This window comes from Anomaloglossus baeobatrachus, chromosome 3 (genome assembly GCF_048569485.1).
Source record: "Anomaloglossus baeobatrachus isolate aAnoBae1 chromosome 3, aAnoBae1.hap1, whole genome shotgun sequence".
Classification (NCBI taxonomy): Eukaryota; Metazoa; Chordata; class Amphibia; order Anura; family Aromobatidae; genus Anomaloglossus; species Anomaloglossus baeobatrachus.
This window is the reverse complement of record NC_134355.1, coordinates 454,462,333-454,485,652: the sequence shown is the minus strand read 5'-3', so window position 1 is coordinate 454,485,652 and position 23,320 is coordinate 454,462,333. Positions and strand designations below refer to the sequence as shown.

General features: G+C 43.1%; 1 protein-coding gene across 1 annotated transcript in view; it reads left to right on the top strand.

Moving 5' to 3' along the window:
* LOC142297271 (putative cation-transporting ATPase 13A5) overlaps nucleotides 1-23,320 on the top strand; it is a gene marked incomplete at its 5' end in the record, with an annotated part of 197,502 nt that overhangs the window by 81,171 nt on the left and 93,011 nt on the right. The window contains 2 exons of the mRNA XM_075341526.1: nucleotides 1,349-1,506; nucleotides 20,326-20,514. Of these exons, the coding sequence (XP_075197641.1) occupies nucleotides 1,349-1,506; nucleotides 20,326-20,514 (347 nt within the window). The remainder of the gene's footprint in view (nucleotides 1-1,348; nucleotides 1,507-20,325; nucleotides 20,515-23,320) is intronic.

The following is a 23,320-nucleotide window of genomic DNA, read 5'->3' as shown; positions in this document are numbered from 1 at the left end:
CTAGAATTCACTCCAGATAAGTCTGCAGGTTTTCTTTGCTTAATTGCTGGTTTTGCACCTACGAGTGTTTGTTCCTTTTTGTTCTGTGTTTGTTTTCTTGCATGTGAGGATCTGGCTCTCTGCTATTTTTAGAGCGCAGTTTCTTCTGCAAGAAAGGGAGTTTCTACCTGTTCTGTTTTTGATTATTTGCACTTGTGAATATTATTTGTTCCGTGATTTTGTTCCTTCCCATTATATCTGCAGTTCTGTTTAAAGTGTCTGGCACAAGAGTACCTGATATAGTGGGGGAGAGACCATGTGGTTTTAGGCCCTTTTTCTATCAGGAGTTTGGTATTTTTTGCAGGGTTTTTAGCTGGCCGCAATCAGTTGTCTTTCCTGTCCTGTTGTATCTAGTAAGTCTGGCCTCACTGTTGCTAATCTACTTTCTATCTGTGTATTGTGTTTTCTTATATCACCGTCGTGACATGTTGGGAGCTTGCTATTCCTTTGGGGACTGCTCCGAGGCAACTTAGGATTCCTCATTTCTATCTTTGAGGTGTAGCAAGTATCACCGGCAGGGACGAGGTGTCTAGGTGTGTTAGGAACATCCCACTGCTACTTCTTGTGTTGTCTGATAGATAGTGGATTGCGGTCAGCTTAGTTTCCAACTACTCTTGTGGTTTTTGTTTTTTTCCTGGCTAATGGCATATTTTGTGATCATCCACGGTTACCAGTTCATAACACACCACCATTCTTTGCATTATTTGAAGTCTGAAAACTATGCATTTTCTTGTTTTTTTGACCATTTCTCATTTTCAGACAATAAATACAAATTTTTTTTTTGGAAATTTGGAGACATGTTGTCAGTAGTTTATATGGTGTATGATGGGAACTGTTAATGTCTGATTGGTAAGGATATAGTGTTGATGTGGAATTTTTCCAAGAGTGGCGGTGAGATTGTGGAAGCTTTGAGGGGTAGAGTCGGAGCTGGAGTGGAGCCTGGGCGGAATCTCAAAGGGGCCCAAAAACTTTGCCAGTATGGGGCCCTGAAATTCTTGGGGGCTACCCTGTTCATCGGGTCTGTATTGCTACTACATCTGCAGCATAACAATCATTGATTTTATCAAATTGACAGCAAAACAGCTCCGTAATTAACAAAACTCTGGAATCAAGGTTTCCTCCTCTACATTATGCTGCACTCAGATAGGGTAGCAAAAGCTTGGTGACAGGCTCCTTTTAAATTCTGATACTTTACTAAGTAATGTTAATGCTCTTTTTGTTAAAAAATTCAATTAATACACAGTTATAAAGAAAAGGTCAATTGAAATTTGATATCTACATATTTTAATAATGTTTTTGTATTATTTAGGATTCAATACAGCAAAGGGAGATCTAGTAAGAGCCATTCTATATAACAAACCAATGAATGTTAAATTGCATAGAGAGGCCATTAGATTTCTCATGGTGCTTGTGGCTTTTGCTATATTTGGAGTTCTCTACACTGGAGCTGTGCACAAGAAAAATGGGGTAAGTTAGATATGTATCATAATAACGGTATTACAGTCTTTCTTGTTGCAGTTTTATTTTTTCATATGTGGATAGTTTTGTAAGTAGTCAAAGATGAAAATAACATGGACATACACCCTGCTGTAACTAAAATAAAAGCATAATGCATATAAATAAACATAGGGTACTTAGTAAACACTGTTTTTTTTATCAAAAAAGCATAAAGCCATCCCACAGCAACAAGGTGCACCCAATCGGGACATTACCTAACACTCTCTAGTATTAAAACCTCACCATGTGTCAACAGACATCAATCTGAATAAGGGCAGAGAGTGGCTGGGTCCCAACTGGACACACAGTCATAGGAAGCACTAGATGAAATGTCCAGCTCACTAAGAAGGGAGCCACACCCTAATTGTACTGAATACAAGAGACTATAAAAGAAAACAAAAAAGTGAGCCAGAGTATGAGATGGTGTGCATGCAGCTTGTATGCTCACTACCAGAGATGAGTGGATCAATCTATGGAGGATCAAGTTTCAGTCATATTTTCTAAAACTTTAAACTAAGTTCAGTTTGGGCCCCGAACTTGACCTAAACCCTAATGGAAGTCACTAATTGGGCAATGTCGGTATCCGTCCACAAGCAGCCATGCATAAACAGATCACTTCTAGAGGCAGGTGGGCTGGGTTTTTCCATTTTTTTGTGTTCGGTACACATGACATCTGATCACATTGTTGCTTCCCTCAGTGCGAGCCGTTCAAACAATGGCAAACTGCTCACACTGGGCTGAGCACCGAGCATACCCGAGCACATTAATGCTCACGCAAGTGAAGTTCATGCGTAAAACACCCAAACTCTGAAGTCAAACTCAGTTTTTTCATAAAAGTCCAAACACTGAACACTGAACCTTGGATTCCCTCATTTCTAATTATAACTATTATAGAAGATAAAAGGCCGGACAAGAAGTGACATTTTATGTTTGTACTGTGTATGGATAGGAGCATTCAGACCACACAGGATAGGGATAGAAAAAGACCAAATGTGATTGTGGTGAACGAATTCAGTGCCGATGGACCAGATTGAATATGGTAGTCTCAGTCTGTAAATACAAATCCAAAAATTCAAGTGATATGTAGGCAAATGCTGTAGTTGTCTAGTTACTATGTGACTGTGAATTGAATAATTTGTGATATAGTGCAGTAGCAATAATAGTTTAATTTCTATTTTTTTTTAAATTATGAGATTAAATAATTCACCAGAAATCAAATTTTTGGAGAACATTACATGAAGCAAGCAAATTAAAATTTCAAGAGATCCTCGATTAAGCACAAAGTCATGAGGTAGATTCTGTTCATGTAGGATTACATTGTTAGACCTCTCTCTCACTAGCATTAAAATGTGCTCCGATTCTCTTCCTGAAAAGTAAGACGAGTATCACGTGCATGTCTTTCCGTTTGTCAAGTGAGTGCAATGAGAGTGTGACATTTTGTTATTGCCTAGCATCCATATGACATGTGTATGAAATCTGTATGCAATATTAACATCATCTTTAACATACTCTTAGTGATGGGCGGACCTGGGCTGTAAAAGCGCTTGCTCAAATCCCCCTATCCCTTGTACCACCATTTTTAAGTGCCATAATATGGTCCCCATAAACTTATTATATGGCCCCATCGTCTGGCCAGATATCCGGGATTAATCCTGGGCCATTACAGGGGTTTGTTTTCCAAACTGGTTAGACCCGCCAATCCCAGGTATCTGCGAGTCCACCCATCACTACATACTCTTTTAATTTAAAGCTAGTTGTCATAAATAATAAAGTAATCTTATGTAAAGACATAGATAGATAGATAGATAGATAGATAGGATACAGTGAAAAATTTAATTATTTGATCTCTTGCTGATTTTGTAAGTTTGCCCACTGGCAAAGAGTTGCACACAAGTCACAATGTATGGGGAAATAATGAAAAGCAGAACTGCTATGGGAATACTAGCATGAAAAATACAATGAACTATCTGAAAAATTGAAAAAACTTAAAAATGGAATATGCATAACTGCTATGAATAATAGGAATAAAAGAGATGTTTAGCCATTGTATTGATACATTCAAAAAAGTCCCATAACCACGCCAAGGTAATCTCTATTTTTGGGGTCCCTAACTTATGTGTAACCAATACCTGCAGTTAAACTAGTTAAACTAGTGTGCAACTCTTTACCTTATTGTATAGTTATATGCTTTTGAGTTTTGCACCTTGTTCACACCATTGGAGTTTCAGAAGTACATTCTTTAATTATGCACTTTCTGTCTGAGAACCCTGCCCCACCCATAGCTGTTGTGAATACATTTTCCAGTTTGGGGCTCCCTTTTGTGGTCTTGTGGTCAGTGCTTGCGGTGCAGTTGATGTGGGGAATAAAAGCCACACAGCTGTGGAGGACTGATAATCAGGTATTTCTCATTGGACTATATAACTGAGCAGTTTTCTCCTGTTACTTGCCGGTGCTCAATGGATATCCTGTGTGTTAAGGACATTTTGTAACCAGCCCTGCTCACTACCAGAACTCATCTCAGATAAGTGGTCTTTGCACCCCTGCTTATTGTTTCCACTTTCTTGTTGTTTTTTCTGCTTTCATACTTATGCTTGATTCCTATTTTGTCTGCGTAGAGTTCTTGGTGGAATTGGATCATTCCCTGCTGGGAGTGTCTGTATACTTAGCTCCATGATTCTGCAATGTGTTTTGTCATGCTTGGTATTAATTCAGTCCCTCACCTATTTTAGTGTTTTTGGATTCCAGTAACAGTGTGCTCATATAGTGGGGGAGAGGTCATGTGACCTCAGGGTTTTTTCCATATCAGCCGTGCTGGTATTTATTAGGGTTTTTACGGCTGCAGAGAGTTGCTCCTTCCTATCCTTTCCTATAAAGATAGCTTGGGCCTTACCTTTGCTGAATCCGTTTTTTCTAGCTTTGTATTGTGTTTTCCTATATCACTGTAGTCTTTACATGTAGGGGGCTATCTATTCTTTGGGGATTGCTCTGAGGCAGATTAGCTTTTCTAATATTTCTCTCTGTAAGAATATTTAGTTCTCCAGCTGTGTCGAGACGACTAGGTCATCGTAAGCTCGTCCCACGGCTACTTCTAGTTGCGTGTCAGGATTAGGTCTGCAGTCTTTTAAGGTTCCAGGCACTGTGTTGCTTTTTGGGTTTCCGCATTTTTTGATCCTCCTCGGTCCCTGAATCATAACACATAGCCATGTGTTTCACTTCACATATATAGCTTGGTTCTTTGCTTCCCATACAGAGCAAGTTTTTTTTAACTGCAGGTGAGGTTACACATAAGATAGGGACCCCAAAAAAAGAGATTACCTTGGTGTGTTTTTGGTGCTCTTTTGCATTGATCAATACAATGGCTAAACATCTCTTATATTCCTGATATTCATAGCAGTTATGCATATTCCATTTTCAAGTTTTTCCAATTTTTCAGATAGTTAATTGTATTTTTCATTCTAGTATTCCCATAGCAGTTCTGCTTTTCATTATTTCCCCATACATTGTGACTAGTGTTCAACTCTTTACCTTATTGTATAGTTATATGTTTTTGAGTTTTGCACCTTGTTCTCACCATTGGAGTTCCAAATGTACATTCTTTAATTTGTCAGTGGGCAAACTTACAAAATCAGCAAGTGATCAAATAATTACTTTCTACATTGTAAATAAAAGAAATATATTACATAGATATCTGGCAGAGTTATAATTTCACAACCCCCTACATATGACAAAGTTGCACCCTTTAGTTTAGGCCTGTTTAACTGAATGAATTAATGAATGAATGAATGAATGAATGAATAAATGAATGAACGAAAGAATAAATACTGTAAAAGCAAAAAATGACTTTGGGGTCCCCTCTATTTTATGAAACCAGTAAAGGTAAAGCAGACAGCTGAGAGCTGATATTATCAGACTGGGAAGTTTTCTGGTTATTGGGCCCTTCTTAGCCTTAAAAAACAGCTGGCAACCGCCCCAGAAGTGGCGCTTCAAATTATATGAGCCAATTCTGGTGCTTCACCTTGGCTCTTTCAATGGTAAGTGGGGTTGATGTCAGCTGTGAATTATTCAAAAACCCAGCTGACATCAAGCCTTAGTAATGTTAATAAGTGAGAGGTGTTATCAAATACCTCCATTATTAATCCAGGAGGTGAAAAGAAAAGAAAAATACAGAAACAAAATTATTTGATTTTAATAAAGACTCCTTGAGTCTTTCCATTTTATTTAAAAAAAGAAAAAAAACACACAGGTCCAACATACTCCAGGGAATCCGATGTAGTCTACAAATGGGAACTGAAAAATATAAAAAAAGAGAAATAAAAACAAGATACTGTCATTTGTTCACCAATTTATTAGAAAGCAAAGTTCTAAAGCAAGAGGTCTGATGTAGTCCAGCGCTTCCAACAATGTTCACCGAAGATTAATGGCTATGGAGCTTCATTCTGAGGCTCTATTGGCTTTGAACAGCAGCCACTGCAGGCTCACGCTGCTCTTGATAACACACAGTGACTCTGTAGAGTGATGACGTCAGAAATGTTACCACTTAACAGAGTGGTCAAGTCACGCACAAAGTAGCATCACCCGTAATGTCTGATAAGCCGTAAAGTTACCGACGTCACCACTCTGTATAGCCACTGGGTGTCATGGAGCACAGCGTGAGCTTGGAGTGGCTGCTTTTCAAAGCCTATAGAGCCTCGGAATGAGGCTTAATAGCCTTTGATAATCAGGGAACGTCGTATGAAGTGCTTAACTATGTCAGATCTGCGTGGGTGATTTTGCTTTCTAATATATTAGTGAACAAGGGACAGTGTCTTGTTTTCATTTTTCTCTTTCATGTCTTTCAACTTTCCACTTGTGGACTATGTCGGATTCTCTGGACTTCATCGGATCTGCATGTTTTTTGTTGTTTTTTTTAAATAAATTGGTGAACCATAGGGAATTTATGAATGTTTTTATAAAATAAAAAAATTGTTTAAAAGAACTGAGTCCTCAGTGGTTAATACCTTTCTTTTAATGGCTAACTGAAAAGATGGTAATATGCACAAAGCTTTCAAGACTACTCAGGTCTCTTCATCATGCTCAGCATGCTAAGTCTGATGAAGAGACCTGAGTAGTAGAGATGAGCGTTGTTTGAATAGAACCGTTCGCCAATTTCAAATTCGAGTTGTATTTGGCGATGTTCGAAATGTTCGACGAACTCGAACGATTTGCTTAACGTTTGAGAGTTCAAGGTTATGTTCGATAACGGTTCGATCACCAAAAGTGTAACTGTAGCTTTTTACAGGTACGTGTGCAGGGAGAAAGCGCTGGCAGCCTGCGGTAAGCTGGTAACCAGGGTACATATCGGGTATCCAAGGAAAGCGCTGTGCTTAGTAACCCGATGTGTACCCTAGCTACCAAGCACAGCGTCGTTACACGGGTCGCTGGTGGCTAGTCTCTGGTCGCTATGGTGATCTGCCTGATTGACAGCTCACCAGCGACCATGTAGGGACGCATCAACGATCCCTGCAAGGTTGGATCGCTGGTCAGATCGTTGGTGCGTCGCTATGTGTGATGGGACCCTAAGCGTTTCTATGACTATAAACACAGCTATAAATGCAAGGGGTGGGTAGTACAGTGACATGTACAGGAAAAGGATTCCTTCTGTTGGTAAACACAGAAGCATGAATCCTCCCACTACTGCCACCGCTATTTCCACCTCCCGTCCAGCGCCATGTCCGCTCCTGTGCGGCGCCATGGCCGGGCAGGAGATGGAAGCAGCAGCGAAATCAAAAGTGAACAATAGAAAAAAAAATATCAAATTCACCTGTCTACAGAATGCTGACATGTCCGCTCCCACCAGCTCCTCTTCTTAGTACCGCCACCCCTGCTCCGGCTGTGTGCACACTCCCTGGACACATCCGATGGCTGCAGAACCTGGTGGTGATCAGCTTATGCAGTCACCTGACGGAATCAGCTGACAGTGTAAGTCTCGCAGTGAGGCCGGCTTTTTACCGCCCGGCTTGCTTAAACTATCAGCTGATGCTGTCAGAAGACTTCATCAGATGATTACCGCCGGGTCCTGCAGCGATCAGATGGGAGTCTGCACAGACGTGTGTAGTTTTATTTTTTTGCACTGATGCATCAGCTGATTGTATAAAAGCCATTTATACAATCAGCTGATGTGTCATGTGATTCATATCCTTGAACATGACACATCATCTGATCGGTATGCATTCCAGCAATCCAATCAGATGATATTGGATCTGGATTGGATGGCGTGGAACTCTTCACCCAGGATTACTGCGGAGGGGGGTTCTTTATTTCAATAAAGATGGAGTCACTAATTGTGTTGTGTTTTATTTCTAATAAAAATATTTTTCTGTGTGTTGTGTTTTTTTTATATTTACTAGAAATTCATGGTGGCCTTGTCTAATATTGGCATAACACCATGAATTTCGGGCTTAGGGCCAGTTGATAATATACAGCTAGCCCTAACGCCATTATTACCCAGTGAGCCACCCATCAACAGGTCAGCTGGAAGAGTCGGATACAACGTCAAAAGATTGCGCTTCTATGAAAGTGCCATTTTCTGGGGCGGCTGCGGACTGCAATTCGCAGCGGGGGTGCCCAGAAAGCTTGGGCACCCTGCGTTGCGGATTCCAATCCCCAGCTGCCTAATTGTACCTGGCTGAACACGAAAATTGGGCGAAGCTCATGTCATTTTTTTCTAATTACTTCATGAAATTCGTGAAATAATTAAAAAAAAGGGCTTCCTTCTATTTTTGGTTCCCAGACGGATACAAATAGGCAACTGGAGATTGGGGGCAGCCCGAGGTCTGGTTCGCGTTCGGTTCGGCGAACCGGTTCAGCGAACCATTCGAACCCATAGGAAACAATGGGAGGCAATCAGAAACACATAAGAACACCTAGAAAATACCCTCAAAGGTGTCCAAAAGGTGACAAACAACTCACAACACAACACAAACACATGGGAAAGTGACAAGGACATATACTCATGAGAAAACAAAAGAGCTGGACAAAAAAAAGAGGAGGAGACACAGATATAGGCATGGCATGCCCTTCTAAAATGATGTAAAACACCGCAAGGTGACTCAAAGTGGAGTCACTTCATGACTTGTTCATCTTGGTTCCTTTTGAAAAACACTTCAAGCAAGGGTTACTCCAAGTGGAGTCTCCCTTTTTCCAAAAATTGGGCCACACAGACATCCCTTCAGTGGCAGCACTTGTGCCATAGTTGTAGACTTCACAGGTAGATTTGCATCAAGCACATTCAAAAATACGCCATCCTTAACCGTCCCCAGGATGACACTGGGGTAGGTAGCAAAGTCTTTGCTGAAACATGACTTGTTCATCTTGGCTCCTTTGTAAAAACACAGCAAGGGTTACTCCAGGCAGAGTCTCCCTTTTTTCCAAAAATTGGGCCACACAGACACCCCTTCAGTGGTAGCACTTGTGCCCTAGTTGTACACTTCACAGGTAGATTTGCATCAAGCACATTCAAAAATATGCCATCTTTAACCATCCCCAGGATGACACCGGGGTAGGTAGCAAAGTCTTTGCTGAAACATGACTTGTTCATCTTGGCTCCTTTGTAAAAACACAACAAGGGTTACTCCAAGCGGAGTCTCCCTTTTTTCCAAAAATTGGGCCACACAGACACCACATCAGTGGCAGCACTTGTGCCCTAGTTGCAAACAGGATGTTTTGATTTGCATCAAGCACATTGAAAATCCACAAGCATTTACTCTCCCCAGGATGACACAGGGTAGTAAATTCCTTGTGGATCCATGACTTGTTCATTTTGATGAACGTTAGTCTGTCCACATTGTCACTGGACAGATGCGTGAGCTTATCTGTCAGCACACACCCAGCAGCACTGAAGACACATTCAGAAGCAACGCTGGCAGCTGGACACGACAAGATCTCCAAGGCGTAAGTGGAGAGCTCTGGCCATTTTTCAACATTTGAAGCCCAAAATGAGCAAGGCTCAATTTGCAAAGTCATGGCATCGATGTTCATTTGGAGATACTCCTGTATCGTCCTCTCCAGCCGTTGACTATGTGTCAGACTTGTTGTCTCTGGTGGCCTTGCAAAGGATGGTCTAAAAAAATTATGAAAAGATTCAATAAAATTGCTGTTACCAGCACCAGATACGGTGCTGCTGGTACGGGTAGACTGTTGAAGATGATGAGACCGTCCCATGTTTCTCAAGTTACAACTGGGAGATTCACTCCGTGCACCACGGTTGTTTGGTGGAAAAGCCGAGTTAAGATCGAGTAACAGCTTTTGCTGATACTCCTGCATACGTGCGTCCCTTTCTATGGCTGGAATTATGTCACAAAATTTGGACTTGTACCGGGGATCTAATAGTGTGGCAAGCCAGTAGTCATCATCACTTCTAATTTTGATAATACGAGGGTCATGTTGGAGGTAGTGCAGCAAGAAGGCGCTTATGTGTCTTGCTCAGCCATGCGGACCAAGTCCACGCTGTGTTTGTGGCATAGAGGTGCTAACCGTTGTTTCTTTCTCTGACATCTCTCCCCAACCTCTTTCAACTGAAATTTGACCAAGGTCTCCCTCATCCGCTGAGTCTTCCATGTCCATGGACAGTTCGTCCTCCATTTCTTCATGTTCTCCTGCACCTTCCTTAACATTTTGCCTCCTACTATGCGCCCTTGTTGATCCCTGTTCCCCATGGTCCCATGCCTGCCGCCTTGGTGATGGGGAACATCTGGACCTTGGTGATGTTGTTGTTCCTTGTGCATATGAATCCTCCTGTAGTTCCTCTCCTTCCTGTTGTCCCATCCCCTGACTCCGAATAGTGTTTAGCGTGTGCTCCAGCATGTAAATGACTGGAATTGTCATGCTGATAATGGCATTGTCAGCGCTAAACATATTCGTCGCCAAATCGAAACTGTGCAGAAGGGTGCATAGGTCCTTGATCTGAGAGCACTCCATCAGGGTAATCTTCCCCACCTCTGCATCTTGTTTACCCAGGCTATACGTCATGACGTATTGCACCAGGGCTCGGCGGTGCTGCCACAGTCGCTGTAACATGTGGAGAGTCGGATTCTAGCGTGTCGGCACATCGCATTTCAGGAGATGAACCGGCAGGCCGAAAGACTTTTGGAGCGATGCAAGTCGCTCAGCTGCGGCATTTGAACGGCGGAAGTGAGCAGACAGTTTTCGTGCCCTGTTCAGAACGTCATCTAGGCCGGGATAGTGTGTTAAAAATTGCTGGACAACAAGGTTTAACACGTGAGACATACAAGGCACGTGTGTCACCTTGCCCAGGTTTGCAGCATTGTCGCACACGGCCTTACTAGGCTGCAGGTTGAGTGGAGACAACCATTTACCAAACTCAGTCTCCAGAGCTGCCCACAACTCAGCCACTGTGTGACTCTTAGGGCGGCTTTGCACACTATGACATCGCAGGTGCGATGTCGGTGGGGTCAAATCGAAAGTGACGCACATCCAGCATCACTTGCGATGTCGTAGTGTGTAAATCATAGATGATACGATGAATGAGTGCAAAAGCGTCGTTATCGTATCATCAGTGCAGGCTCCGACATTTCCATAATGCCGATGCCGCGACAGGTACGATGTTGTTCCTCATTCCTGCGGCAGCACACATCGCTGAGTGTGAAGCCGTGGAATGTGGAAGGAAATAGATGGGCGGGATGTTTACATCCTGCTCATCTCCGCCCCTCCGCCGCTATTGGCCGCCTGCCGTGTGACGTCGCTATGACGCCGCACAACCCGCCCCCTTAGGAAGGAGGTGAGTCGCCGGCCAGAGCGATGGTCGCAGGGCAGGTGAGTGCATGTGAAGCTGGCGTAGCGATAATTTTCGCTACGCCAGCTGTTATGATCCAGAACCATGAAAGATCACCACAAATCATTGGCAAAAAGGTGACAAGGGCCTTGGCAACTAATCTAGCCGCCATCCCCTTACTAACCAACACAACTAGAAGTAGCCGAGGGGTGAACTAACATCCTGTGTACCGCGAACCAAGCCGGAGAACTAACAATCCTAAATGTAGGAAAGATGAATAACTCTTTGCCTCAGAAAATAGACAGGAATAGCAAGCCCCCCACATTCAAAGACTGCGGTGATATAGGAAAAACACAATACACAGGTAGATGACAGGATTAGCAAAAGGTGAGGCCCCCGCTGACTAAAATAGGAAAGGACAGGAAAGGGACTGATGGTAGCCAGAGAAAAACCCTGCAAAATACCAACTTCCTGATAGTGCAAAAAGGCCCTCAGATCGCTCGATCTGAACTCCGTCCTATACCAGGTGCCCTTGTCATACCAATGGACAGAAAACAAGAATTATAACAAATTCAACAAGCCACAAGCACATGGACCCAAAGGAGCAATGCTCCACACAGAACTGCAGGGAGTTCCTCAACAATCTACTGAGGGGGAAAATCCCTGGAAGGAAATAAACTGAAACCAATCACAACAAATGACAAACCCAGATAAGCAAAAGAACCAGGCAATAAATAAAGAGCAAGAAGTTATCTGGAGTGGATGTAATGTAGAGCAGGATTAAGCAGGCTGGAGATACAAAGAACAACTGACATCTGGCAACAGCCTGCCATCAGACCAGGACTTAAATAAGCAGAGAGTTAGGAAACGAAACACCCACTGCACAACCCACCTGGTCTCTGTCCAAACCCTTCCTGGCCACCAGAGGGAGCCTCCCAGCAGCCAAGACATAACTAACATTCACAACAGCCAGCTATCACAAGATATCGTACCTGCGACGGGGGCGGGGACTATCGCGTGCGACATCACAGCATTGGCTTGCGATGTCACAACGTGCAAAGCCCACCTTAGTTCCAAGACATTTCAAGACAAATACCACCTTATGCCGTTGCGCTCTGCTGCCAGCATAGTAATGAGGCGTGCATGATTCCTTCTGCGCAGTTACAACGCTGGTGGCCTGACCAGGCAGGCTTGGGGCGGAGGTGGAGGACCCAGATGAGGTTGAGGAGGCAGAAGCAGTGGAGGAACTTGGACAGACAGAGGATTGACGCACAAGTCGTGGGGACGGCAAGACTTGTGCAGCAGACCCTTCACCATCTATCACCATAGTTACGCAGTGCTCAGTCAGCGACATGTAACGTCCCTGTCCATGCTTACTGATCCAAGTATCAGTGGTGAAATGCACCCGTTCACACACAGAGTTTCTCAAGGAAGCGTTGATGTTGTGTGCGACATGCTGGTGTAGCGCAGGCAGCATTTCGGTAGCCAAGAGCTTACAGAGGGATTAAGTTAACCTCTTAGCTTTGTCATGGGTCGCAGGAAATGGCCTTTTATTTGTCCACATCTGAGGGACAGAGATCTGGCTGCTGTGTGTAGACAATGGTGAGTAGGGTGTCCCTGATAAAATGCAGGTTTGTGAGGAAAGTGCAGGCGTAGACATGATGTTGCCTTCATCCAACGTTGATGCTATCGATGTCTGAGAGAGCTGTACACACGCACTTGTTTCCCCTTCTAAACCAATTGACGACCTACCAAGCAAACTGCCTGTTGCGGTTACAGTGGTGGAAGTTGTGCGTGGAAAACCAGGTGTGACAGCTGTCCCCACAGTCCTAGAAGATGAAGAGCGCGCGGATGCACTGGAAGGTGCAGGCGGTTGATGGTCCGCTCCGCTAGGCCACATTGCAGCACGGTGAGCTTCCCACTGGGACATATGATATTTATTCATGTGATGATTCATGGAAGAAGTTGTCAAACTGCTGAGGTTTTTGCCTCTACTAACAGATTCACGACAAATTTTACAGATCACATGATTTGGGCGATCCTTTGCAAGGTCAAAAAAGGACCAGGCTAGGCAAGGCTTAGAGGGCATGCGACCTGCTGAGCCACCCCGACTACAGCACAGAGGCAGAGTGGTGGCTGAGGATGCAGTTGTAGACGTGCTACCAGTACTCCTCCTCTTTCCAGGAAGGCACAAGTTAACTTCGTCGTCAGTAGCATCCTCCTCCACCGTCTCTGTTGACCTCCTCGAGTGCTTGACTGTGGGTTGACAGTAGGTGGGATCTAGAACTTCCTCATCAAGCGCTGTGTTTGCACTCCCCTCACCCTCAGACTGAGCCTCTTCCTGCCCTGAACGAATATTTAAGTTATCATCCCAATCTGGTATCTGTGTCTCATCGTCATCAGTATGTTCCTCATTGTCTATTACAACAGGTGTTTCAGTTTGTGAATAAGGGTCAACATTATGCTCAGAAACTTGGTCATCACGGCCTGAATCTGAGTCACAAAAGTTCTGGGCATCACTGCAGACCATTTCCTGGTCTGTACTCACTGTAGCTTGGGAGCAGACCTCTGATTCCCAGGCTATAGTGTGACTGAACAGCTCTGCAGACTCAGCCATCTCTGTTCCACCATACTGTGCAGGGCGGATGGAGACTTGAGAGCTGGAAGACAGCAAGTGTGATTGGGATGACAACTCAGAGGACTGGTGTTTTTTGGATGTGGTAGTTGAGGCTGAGGAGAGGGCACTTGTTGGACCACTTGAGATCCATTCAAGCACTTTCTTTTTTTGGCCATCATCTACCTTTGTTCCAGTTGTTCATGTTCGTAAAAAAGGGAGCACATCTGATTGTCCACGGTAAGTAGTAGACATCTCACTTTTGCTGGAAGATGGTCTATCTTCAGCAGATGTTAATGGAGCTTTGCCACCTTCCCCACGGACAAACCCTTTTTTTTCCTTTTCCAACACGCCTGTTCCCCTTTCCACCAGCATCTGTCATTTTGCCACTCATTTATATTACGATAATATTGTGCACTTAAAATGTGGTAGTAAAAATTGAGAGGTGGTGTAGATTGCAGCGGGGGTCTACCTTTATTGACAGCAGAATAAACAACAATAACTGTCCCGGACAATGCAACTATGGCCCTTAAAATGGCAGCACAGTTTGCTATTCTAATAGCTTAGCAAAAATGAGTTTGAGTGTGCAATGCAGAGGTGCTGCAAATAGCTTTGCACCAGTGGGACACTAATGAAGTCCAACAGCCACTTTTAGGATGCCACTAAGTTCCCTCAGTGTTTGCTATTATAATGGTTTCGTAACAATGAGCTTCAGTGTGCAATGCAGAGGTGCTGCAAATATCTTTGCACCAGTGGGATACTAGTGAAGTTCAACAGCCACTTTTAGGATGCCACTAAGTTTCCTCAGTGTTTGCTATTATAATGGCTTAGTAACAATGAGCTTGAATGTGCAATGCAGAGCTGCTGCAAATAGCTTTGCACCAGTGGGACACTAATGAAGTCCAACAGCCACTTTTAGGATGCCACTAAGTTTCCTCAGTGCTTCCTATTATAATGACTTAGTAACAATGAGCTTGAGTGTGCAATGCAAAGGTGCTGCAAATATCTTTGCACCAGTGCGACACTAATGAAGTCCAACAGCCACTTTTAGGATGCCACTAAGTTTCCTCAGTGTTTGCTATTATAATGGCTTAGTAACAATGAGCTTGAGTGTGCAAGGCAGAGGTGCTGCAAATATCTTTGCACCAATGGGACACTAATGAAGTCCAACAGCCACTTTTAGGATGCCACTAAGTTTCCTCAGTGTTTGCTATCATAATGGCTTAGTAACAATGAGCTTGAGTGTGCAATGCAGAGGTGCTGCAAATAGCTTTGCACCAGTGGGACACTAATGAAGTCCAACAGCCACATTTAGGATGCCACTAAGTTTCCTCAGTGTTTGCTATTATAATGGCTTAGTAACAATAAGCTTGAATGTGTAATGCAGAAGTGCTGCAAATATCTTTGCACCAGTGGGACACTAATGAAGTCTAACAGCCACTTTTAGGATGCCACTAAGTTTCCTCAGTGTTTGCTATTATAATGGCTTAGTAACAATGAGCTTGAGTGTGCAATGCAGAGGTGCTGCAAATATCTTTGCACCAGTGGGACACTAATGAAGTCCAAAGCCACTTTTATGATGCCACTAAATTTCCTCAGTGTTTGCTATTATAATGGCTTAGTAACAATGAGCTTGAGTGTGCAATGCAGAGGTGCTGCAAATATCTTTGCACCAGTGGGACACTAATTTAGTCCAACAGCCACTTTTAGGATGCCACTAAGTTTCCTCCGTGTTTGCTAGTATAATTGCTTAGTAACAATGAGATTGAGTGTGCAAAGGGCAGGAGGGTACAGTGGCCGGGTTGTGGGTCAGTGTAAAGGAAAGGAAGCCTCACTTTCTATTCCTCCTAATGGGGAAATGCAGCAAGGAACTCCCTGACCTTAGCTACACAGACGCTGTTATTTGTAGCTGTTAACATCTGTTTCCACGGACCTGACTGTCACCTATGGCTCTGAGCCTGCTGTAATTAGCCCTTACAAGGGCTGAAAGAAACTTCTATCCCTATTCTGTATAGCGCTGTGTGTAGAGCGTACACAGCAGTATCGGCGACAGGAGCTGCACCAGCGGTGACTGACACCCACATGCAGAAGGCAGATAATGGCGTCCAAACGGGGAGATACCCGTTTTTGTAATGCAGGGACATGTGACATGGACAGCCTATGACACATGCCCTTGCTTGTCTGGCAAAAAGTCCACTTAGCTGTGTGTGTGTCTGGGATTGGCTGACATTCTGGCCCGCCCCACTACACGCGCGCGTTTAGGGAAGGAAGACAAGAAAAAGAAAAAAAAATGGCGATTATCCCAGCAGCAGTGATCTGAACACGCAGTCCCCGCACACTATACACTGAAATTTCATAACAGTGTGAGTCACAGAGTGATTTACACTATTACAGCGAAAAGCCAGCTATCAATTAGCTTGGCTTTTTGCTGCTAGAACCATTCTCGAACGTAACTCGAGCTATCGAGCTTTTAGCAAAAAGCTCCAGTTCTAGTTCGATTTAGAACACCCCCCAAAATCACTTGAACCGCAAACTGGAGAACCACGAACCACGAACCGCGCTCATCTCTACATATGAGGTAAAAGATTACTCCCTTTTTTGCTGAAGCCTTCATATAATAAAGTGCTGGTAGTGCAAAGAACATGAACTAAGTATGTAGAGTAAAACAACACATATATATGTAAGAGAAAATTCCCATACAAATGAGTTAATAGTAGATAGTTTCCTTACCAAAAAAGAGAGTTGTTTTAAGTCCAAGGTGCCAGTCCTCAGAGAGGTAAAGAGCAGCCCCCCACCCACCGACATGTGTTTCACCTCAGGAGCCTGTGCGTCCAAGATGCGGCTTCATCAGGGAGGGAAGACATCAATCACGTGTACAGGAAGAGGATTCCTTGTGTTGGTAAACACAGAAGAGTGGATCCTCCCAGTACCACTACCCCTGCTTCCACCTCCCGTCCGGCGCCATGTCCAGACAGGAGGTGGAAGCAGCTGCGAAATCAAAAGTGAACAGTAGAAAAAAATATATCATATTCACCTGTCTGCAGACTCCCGGGACACGTCTGATGGCTGCAGGACCTGACAGTGATCAGCTGATGCGGTCACCTGACAGCAGCAGCTGATCATGTAAGTCCGGCAGTGAGGCTGGCTTTTACCGCCCGGCCGGCTTAAGCTATCAGCTTATGCTGTCAGGTGACCGCATCAGCTGATTACCGCTGGGTCCTGCAGCGATCGGATGGGAGTCTGCACAGAAGTGTGTAGTTTTTTTTTCTACTGATCCATCAGCTGATTGTATAAACGTCTTTTATACAATCAGCTGATGTGTCATGTGATTCAGGTCCTTGAACACCTGACACATCATCTGATCGCTTTACCTTTCAGCAAACCGAACAGATGATATTGGATCCGGATTGGACATCGCGGGACCCTCAATCCAGGACTACAGTGGAGTGGGGGGGGTTCTTTAGTTCAATAAAGATGGAGTCACTAATTGTATTGTGTTTTATTTCTAATAAAAATATTTTTCTGTGTATTGTTTTTTTTCTCTTTACTAGAAATTCATGGTGGCCATGTCTATTTTGGCGTGACACCATGAATTTCGGGCTTAGTACCATCTGAGAATACAAAGCTGGTATTCACCCCTTGATTACCCAGCGAGCCACCGCCATCACATTCGCTGGACGAGCCGGATAAAGTGCCTGGAAATGGCGCTAAGAAACAATGCGGCATTTCCAGGGGTGGCTGTTGGCTGCCAAGAATCCTAGCCCCCAGCTGCCTGGCTTTACCTGACTGGCAATCAAAATACGGCGGGAGCCCACGCATTTTTTTTTTCTATTTTTTAAATAAAAAAAATGAATGGGCTTCCCTGTATTTTGATTGCCAGCCAAAGTAACGCCAGGCAGATGGGGGTGGCAACCCGTAGCTGTCTGCTTTATCTGCGCTTAGAATCAAAAATACCGCTACGTCATTTTTTTTAATGATTTATTCTTACAGTACTGTGATGTCAGGCAATCAAAATACAGGGAAGCCCAGTTTTTTTGTTATTTAAATAAATAATTAAAGAAAAAATACATGGGCTCCCGCTGCATTTTTTGTATTGGTAGCTAAAAAAATACTGCACTGCACTGACAGGACCTAGCATTACATCATAGCCATGTGACCAGTCTGTAGCCAATGAGAAAATACACACATGACTGGTCACATGCTATGACATCATGGAAAGGTCCTATCATCAGTGCTGGTTACCGGGAGGACACAGCGATGATCGGAAGGAGAAGCGGCGAGAGACAGAGTCTGCAGGATGCGTCGTGGGACCTGTAAGTGTAATGGCAATGTTTATTATTAACTGTATGTGTATATGTATAATGTTCTTGTATGTGTTTGTGTTTGCCTGTCATTGTTTTCAATGGGCTTTGAAGGTGTTCATCAAACGTTCGTCAACGTTCGACGAACACACCCGCCGTTCGACGAACCGAACTCGAACACTAGGGGGGTGGCTCATCTCTACTGAGTAGTCTCGAAAGCTTGCTATATATTACCATCTTTTCAGTTAGCCATTAAAAGGTATCAACCACTGAGGATTCTCAGTTCTTTTAAAAAAAAATTTTATTTCTACCGACTAACACGGTACAAAAATATACAGTATTTTACCTGTTTATAAAATAAATATTTTTGTATGTTTTTTCTTTTGACTTACTGGGTTAGTAATGGGGGTTTCTGATGTTGCCTTTTCATTTTAAACATCAGGGCTTAATGTCAGCTTTTTTCACAATTCACAGCTGACATCAACCCCAACTACCAATACCCCAATTGCAAATGTACCAGAGCAATTGGGAAGAGCTAAGATGAAGTACCAGAATTGGTGCATCTAAAGTGATGAGCAATTTCTGAATTGGCCGGAAGTTTTAGACAGGAACCATTAACCATGATAATATCAGCTCTCAACTGTTTGCTTTACTTTTGATGGATCCTTAAAATTGGAGGGATGAGACTACATTTTTTTTATTTTTATTTATTCATTAGGGTAAACAAGCATAAAAAACTATACAATAAAACCAACGTAAAAGACACCTAATGGTGCATAATATGTAGGGGGCTCTGAAATTATATATCTGCAGGATATGATAGGGATAATCTGAGTACCATCTGATTTTTTTTTTCCTCGCAACCATAGAATTGCACTGCCGAATCTTGTGTGATGTACACCGCCATATAACACATGCTGTAACTTTTTCCTCAACCCGATTCCAGCTGAAGAAAAACTTGCAGATGAACACTGCTGCATTAAATAAAATTGATGCAAGTACAATGTGATTTTTATCACATTGCACTCGTCCATTTAATATGCAAGTGGGAGCAAGGCCTTTGGGTGTTGCTACATGTGGCAGATTATTCAATCTGCAGATACATGGATTTCTGCAATCTCAATTCAGATGAATGACATATTTGCATGAATTTCTGCAACAAGTCTACTACATGTGAAAATATACTGAAGATTTGTCAGGCAACTCTAAATTTCACATCAGGTGCTAAGATAGACTGCTGATGTGGAGTATAACTCCAGAAGACAAGAAATGATCAAATGCCCAATTAATGTATAGAATGTAAAGTTTATTAACAAAGCATTTAATTGTAAATGACAAGGACTGGGTGAATGTGCATGCACATAGCAGTTCATAGATTAAAAGAAAGGACCAGGACCCATGTACCAAGGTTGATATTGATATATAATTAGAAAAAATTCTAGATGTATTATTCAAAAAACGCCATTACGGTTCGCTAGCGTCCCACTGAAATAGCCATAACGCAGCAAGAGTCAGAGATAATAAGTAAAGCAAACCAAAGTTCATTAATCATAAATTGGAGACTACATTGCAGCACATAAGGTATAAAAGACCAACTTGCAATGAAGAATGGATATCAAAAAGTAGCGGTTTAGGCAGAAGCCCAGCACCCAATGCACGTTTCGGTAATATGAATTACCTTGGTCAGGGAACGTGCTTTTTGTAACTTGTATTTGTAACTTGATGTGGAGTATGTACACCTGTCATGAACTTGTGTTAATTAAAATAGAAGAAAAAAATGGACAATACCTGCCAGCTGTGCATATTACTTGCCAAGCATAAAATAGAAAAAAAAGAAATGGACAATACCTGCCAGCTGTGCATATTACTTGTAGACTAGATCTGATAGTCTACATTTAGGGGTGTCTTTCAATAACCATGTGAATGTAACAGGTGGTGGATGAATGCTTTAAGACTCCATCTGTACCTATTTCCATGCTAGCTTTCTGACCAAATTAGTTTTAGAAATAGATTTTGACAATCTCACTGGGATTTATTTTTTTGTGTAACAATGTTTCAAAATGCATCATCAACTAAAGTGATTAAAATTTGGATTGTTTTCCCAGGCCAGTGTCCATGACATTGTGCTAATGTCATTTCTCATGCTAACAGTTGCAGTTAATGCAGCGCTTCCTGCATCTATTACAATTTGCCTGCTATATGGTCAAACAAGGCTGAAAAAACAAGAAATCTTCTGTATTAGTCCTCAACGGATAAATTTAGCTGGACAGCTGAATCTCGTATGTTTTGATAAAGTAAGTTCAATTTTAATTAATTTATGAAATTGTGTGTTGTTCTCTATTTTTAATCTCCACGGTGTGTGTGTGTGTATATATATATATATATATATATATATATATATATATATATATATATATATCTAAATATATATTCACATAAATATATACAGATACATATATGTATACTGTATGAATATATATAAATATATATATATATATATATATCTATATATATAAAACAAATTACCTTCTCACCCCCTGTGGGTGGTTATTTTGTCCTTTCTCATTCTTGGGTTCTCTACCAGAGGGCTGGGAGTTTAAGGGTTCTGCGCAGGATCTTAGTTGTTCCCAGCACTGCACTTTTCTGGACAGAAAGTTCAGATGTTGCTCCTGGAATCTGTTGCAGCCATATTTGCAACTTAGTGGTCACTGCTCCAAGTGTTCCTATCACCACTGGAATCACTGTTACCTTCACTTTCCACATCTTCTCCAGTTGTTCTTTAAGGCCCTGGTATTTCTCCAGCTTCTCATATTCCTTCTTTCTGGTGTTACTGTCATTAGGCACTGCCACATCTATTATCACTGCTGTCTTCTGTTCCTTGTCTACAATCACGATATCTGGTTGGTTAGCTACCACTTGCTTATCTGGATTTTGAAGTCCCACCAGATTTTAGCCCTTTCATTCTCCACCACTTCTTCTGGGGTTTCCCACCTGAACGTAGGGGGTCTTAGGGGTACTTTGCACGTTGTGACATCGCTACTGCGATATTGTCGGGGTCAAATCGAAAGTGACGCATATCCGGCGTCGGTAACGATGTCGCAATGTGTAAAGCCTAGATGCGCCAATAAACGATCGCAAAAGCGTCGTAAATCGGTGATCTATGTAGTATCGGACATTTTCATAGTGTCGCACCAATAGGAGATACGATGTTGTTCCTCATTCCTGCGGCAGCACACATGACTGTCTGTGAAGCCGCAGGAGCGAGGAACATCTCCTTACCTGCGTCCACCGCCAATGCGGAAGGAAGGAGGTGAGCGGGATGTTTATGCCCCGCCCATCTCCACCCCTCCGCTTCTATTGGCCACCTGCCGTGTGACGTCACTGTGACGCTGCACGACCCTCCCCCTTAGGAAGGAGGCGGGTCGCTGGCCAGAGCGACGTCGCAGGGCAGGTAAGTGCGTGTGAAGCTGCCGTAGCGATAATGTTCGCTACGGCAGCTATCACAAGGTATCGCATTTGCAACGGGGGTGGGGACTATCGCGCTCGGCATCGCTATCATCGGCTAGCGATGTCGCAGCGTGCAAAGTACCCCTTAGCCCATACGCTGTACAGATATTTTTGTATACAATTCCCGCTACTTGGTTGTGGCGTTTGGTGTACGCTGTTCCTGCTTGCATTTTGCATCCTGCCACTAAATGTTGGATGGTTTCGTGGTTTCTTTACATAGTCTATACCTTGGGTCTTGTCTTGTGTGGTAGATCCCTGCTTCTATGGATCTGGTACTTAGTGCCTGCTCTTGTGCTGCTATGATTAGTGCCTCTGTCCTGTCCTGGAGTCCAGCTTTATCCAGCCATTGGTAGGATTTCTCCATGTCGGCCACCTCCATTATCTGTCTATGGTACATCCCTTAAAGCGGCTTGTCTTGCATTGGCACTTCATGTTCTTGTTTTTCCTTCCCGGACTGTTGTTGTTGCTGTCTTAGGCTCCCCCTCAGCATCTCATATTTTGGTGAAAATTGTTCTGATGTATTCCTGGATACTTCTTGTTTCATCCATGATGGTGGCTTGGACACATATCAAGCCTCAACCACCCTCTTTTCTGTTGGTATACAATCTTTGGTTGTTGGACTTGGGGTGGAGACCACCATGCATTGTATGGAGCTTCCGGGTCTTCACATTTACAGCTTCCATTTCTTCTTTTGGCCAGCACACTAGGCCAGCAGGGTATCTGATTACTGGCAGAGTGTATGTATTGATGGCACGTATCTTATTCTTCCCATTGATCTTAAGGACCTGTCTTACCCTTTGATGGTATTTGGATGTTGCGGCTTTCCTTGCCTCCTCATCATGGTTACCGTATTCATGTGGGATGCCAAGGTACTTGTAGCAGGTTTGTACATCTGCAATGTGCCCTGCCTGTAGTTCTACTCCATCAGTCTTTACTACTTTGCCTCTCTTTATGACCAGCCGGCCACACTTCTCAGTCTGCAGGACATCCCATTCCGTTTGTGGATTCATGATGTCTGTTTGGCTGTGAAGAGCTTCTAGGTTTGACAAACTCCCGTTTACTCCACAAATTCTTTTGATTGGGACTTGCATTTTTCCAGTTTGGTATTTCTTGTTTACCATCGTCAGTAACGTTATCAACCCTAGGTCTTCAGCACAACTCACTCCCGCCTATCTATAGAGGTTTTTTTCTCTGGTCTAAGTTGGAGGGGGCATAAACGTGGGTGATGTCATGCATGTGACATACAGTTAGGTCCAGAAATATTTGGACAGTGACACAAGTTTTGTTATTTTAGCTGTTTACAAAAACATGTTCAGAAATACAATTATATATATAATATGGGCTGAAAGTGCACACTCCCAGCTGCAATATGAGAGTTTTCACATCCAAATCGGAGAAAGGGTTTAGGAATCATAGCTCTGTAATGCATAGCCTCCTATTTTTCAAGGGACCAAAAGTAATTGGACAAGGGACTCTAAGGGCTGCAATTAACTCTGAAGGCGTCTCCCTCGTTAACCTGTAATCAATGAAGTAGTTAAAAGGTCTGGGGTTGATTACAGGTGTGTGGTTTTGCATTTGGAAGCTGTTGCTGTG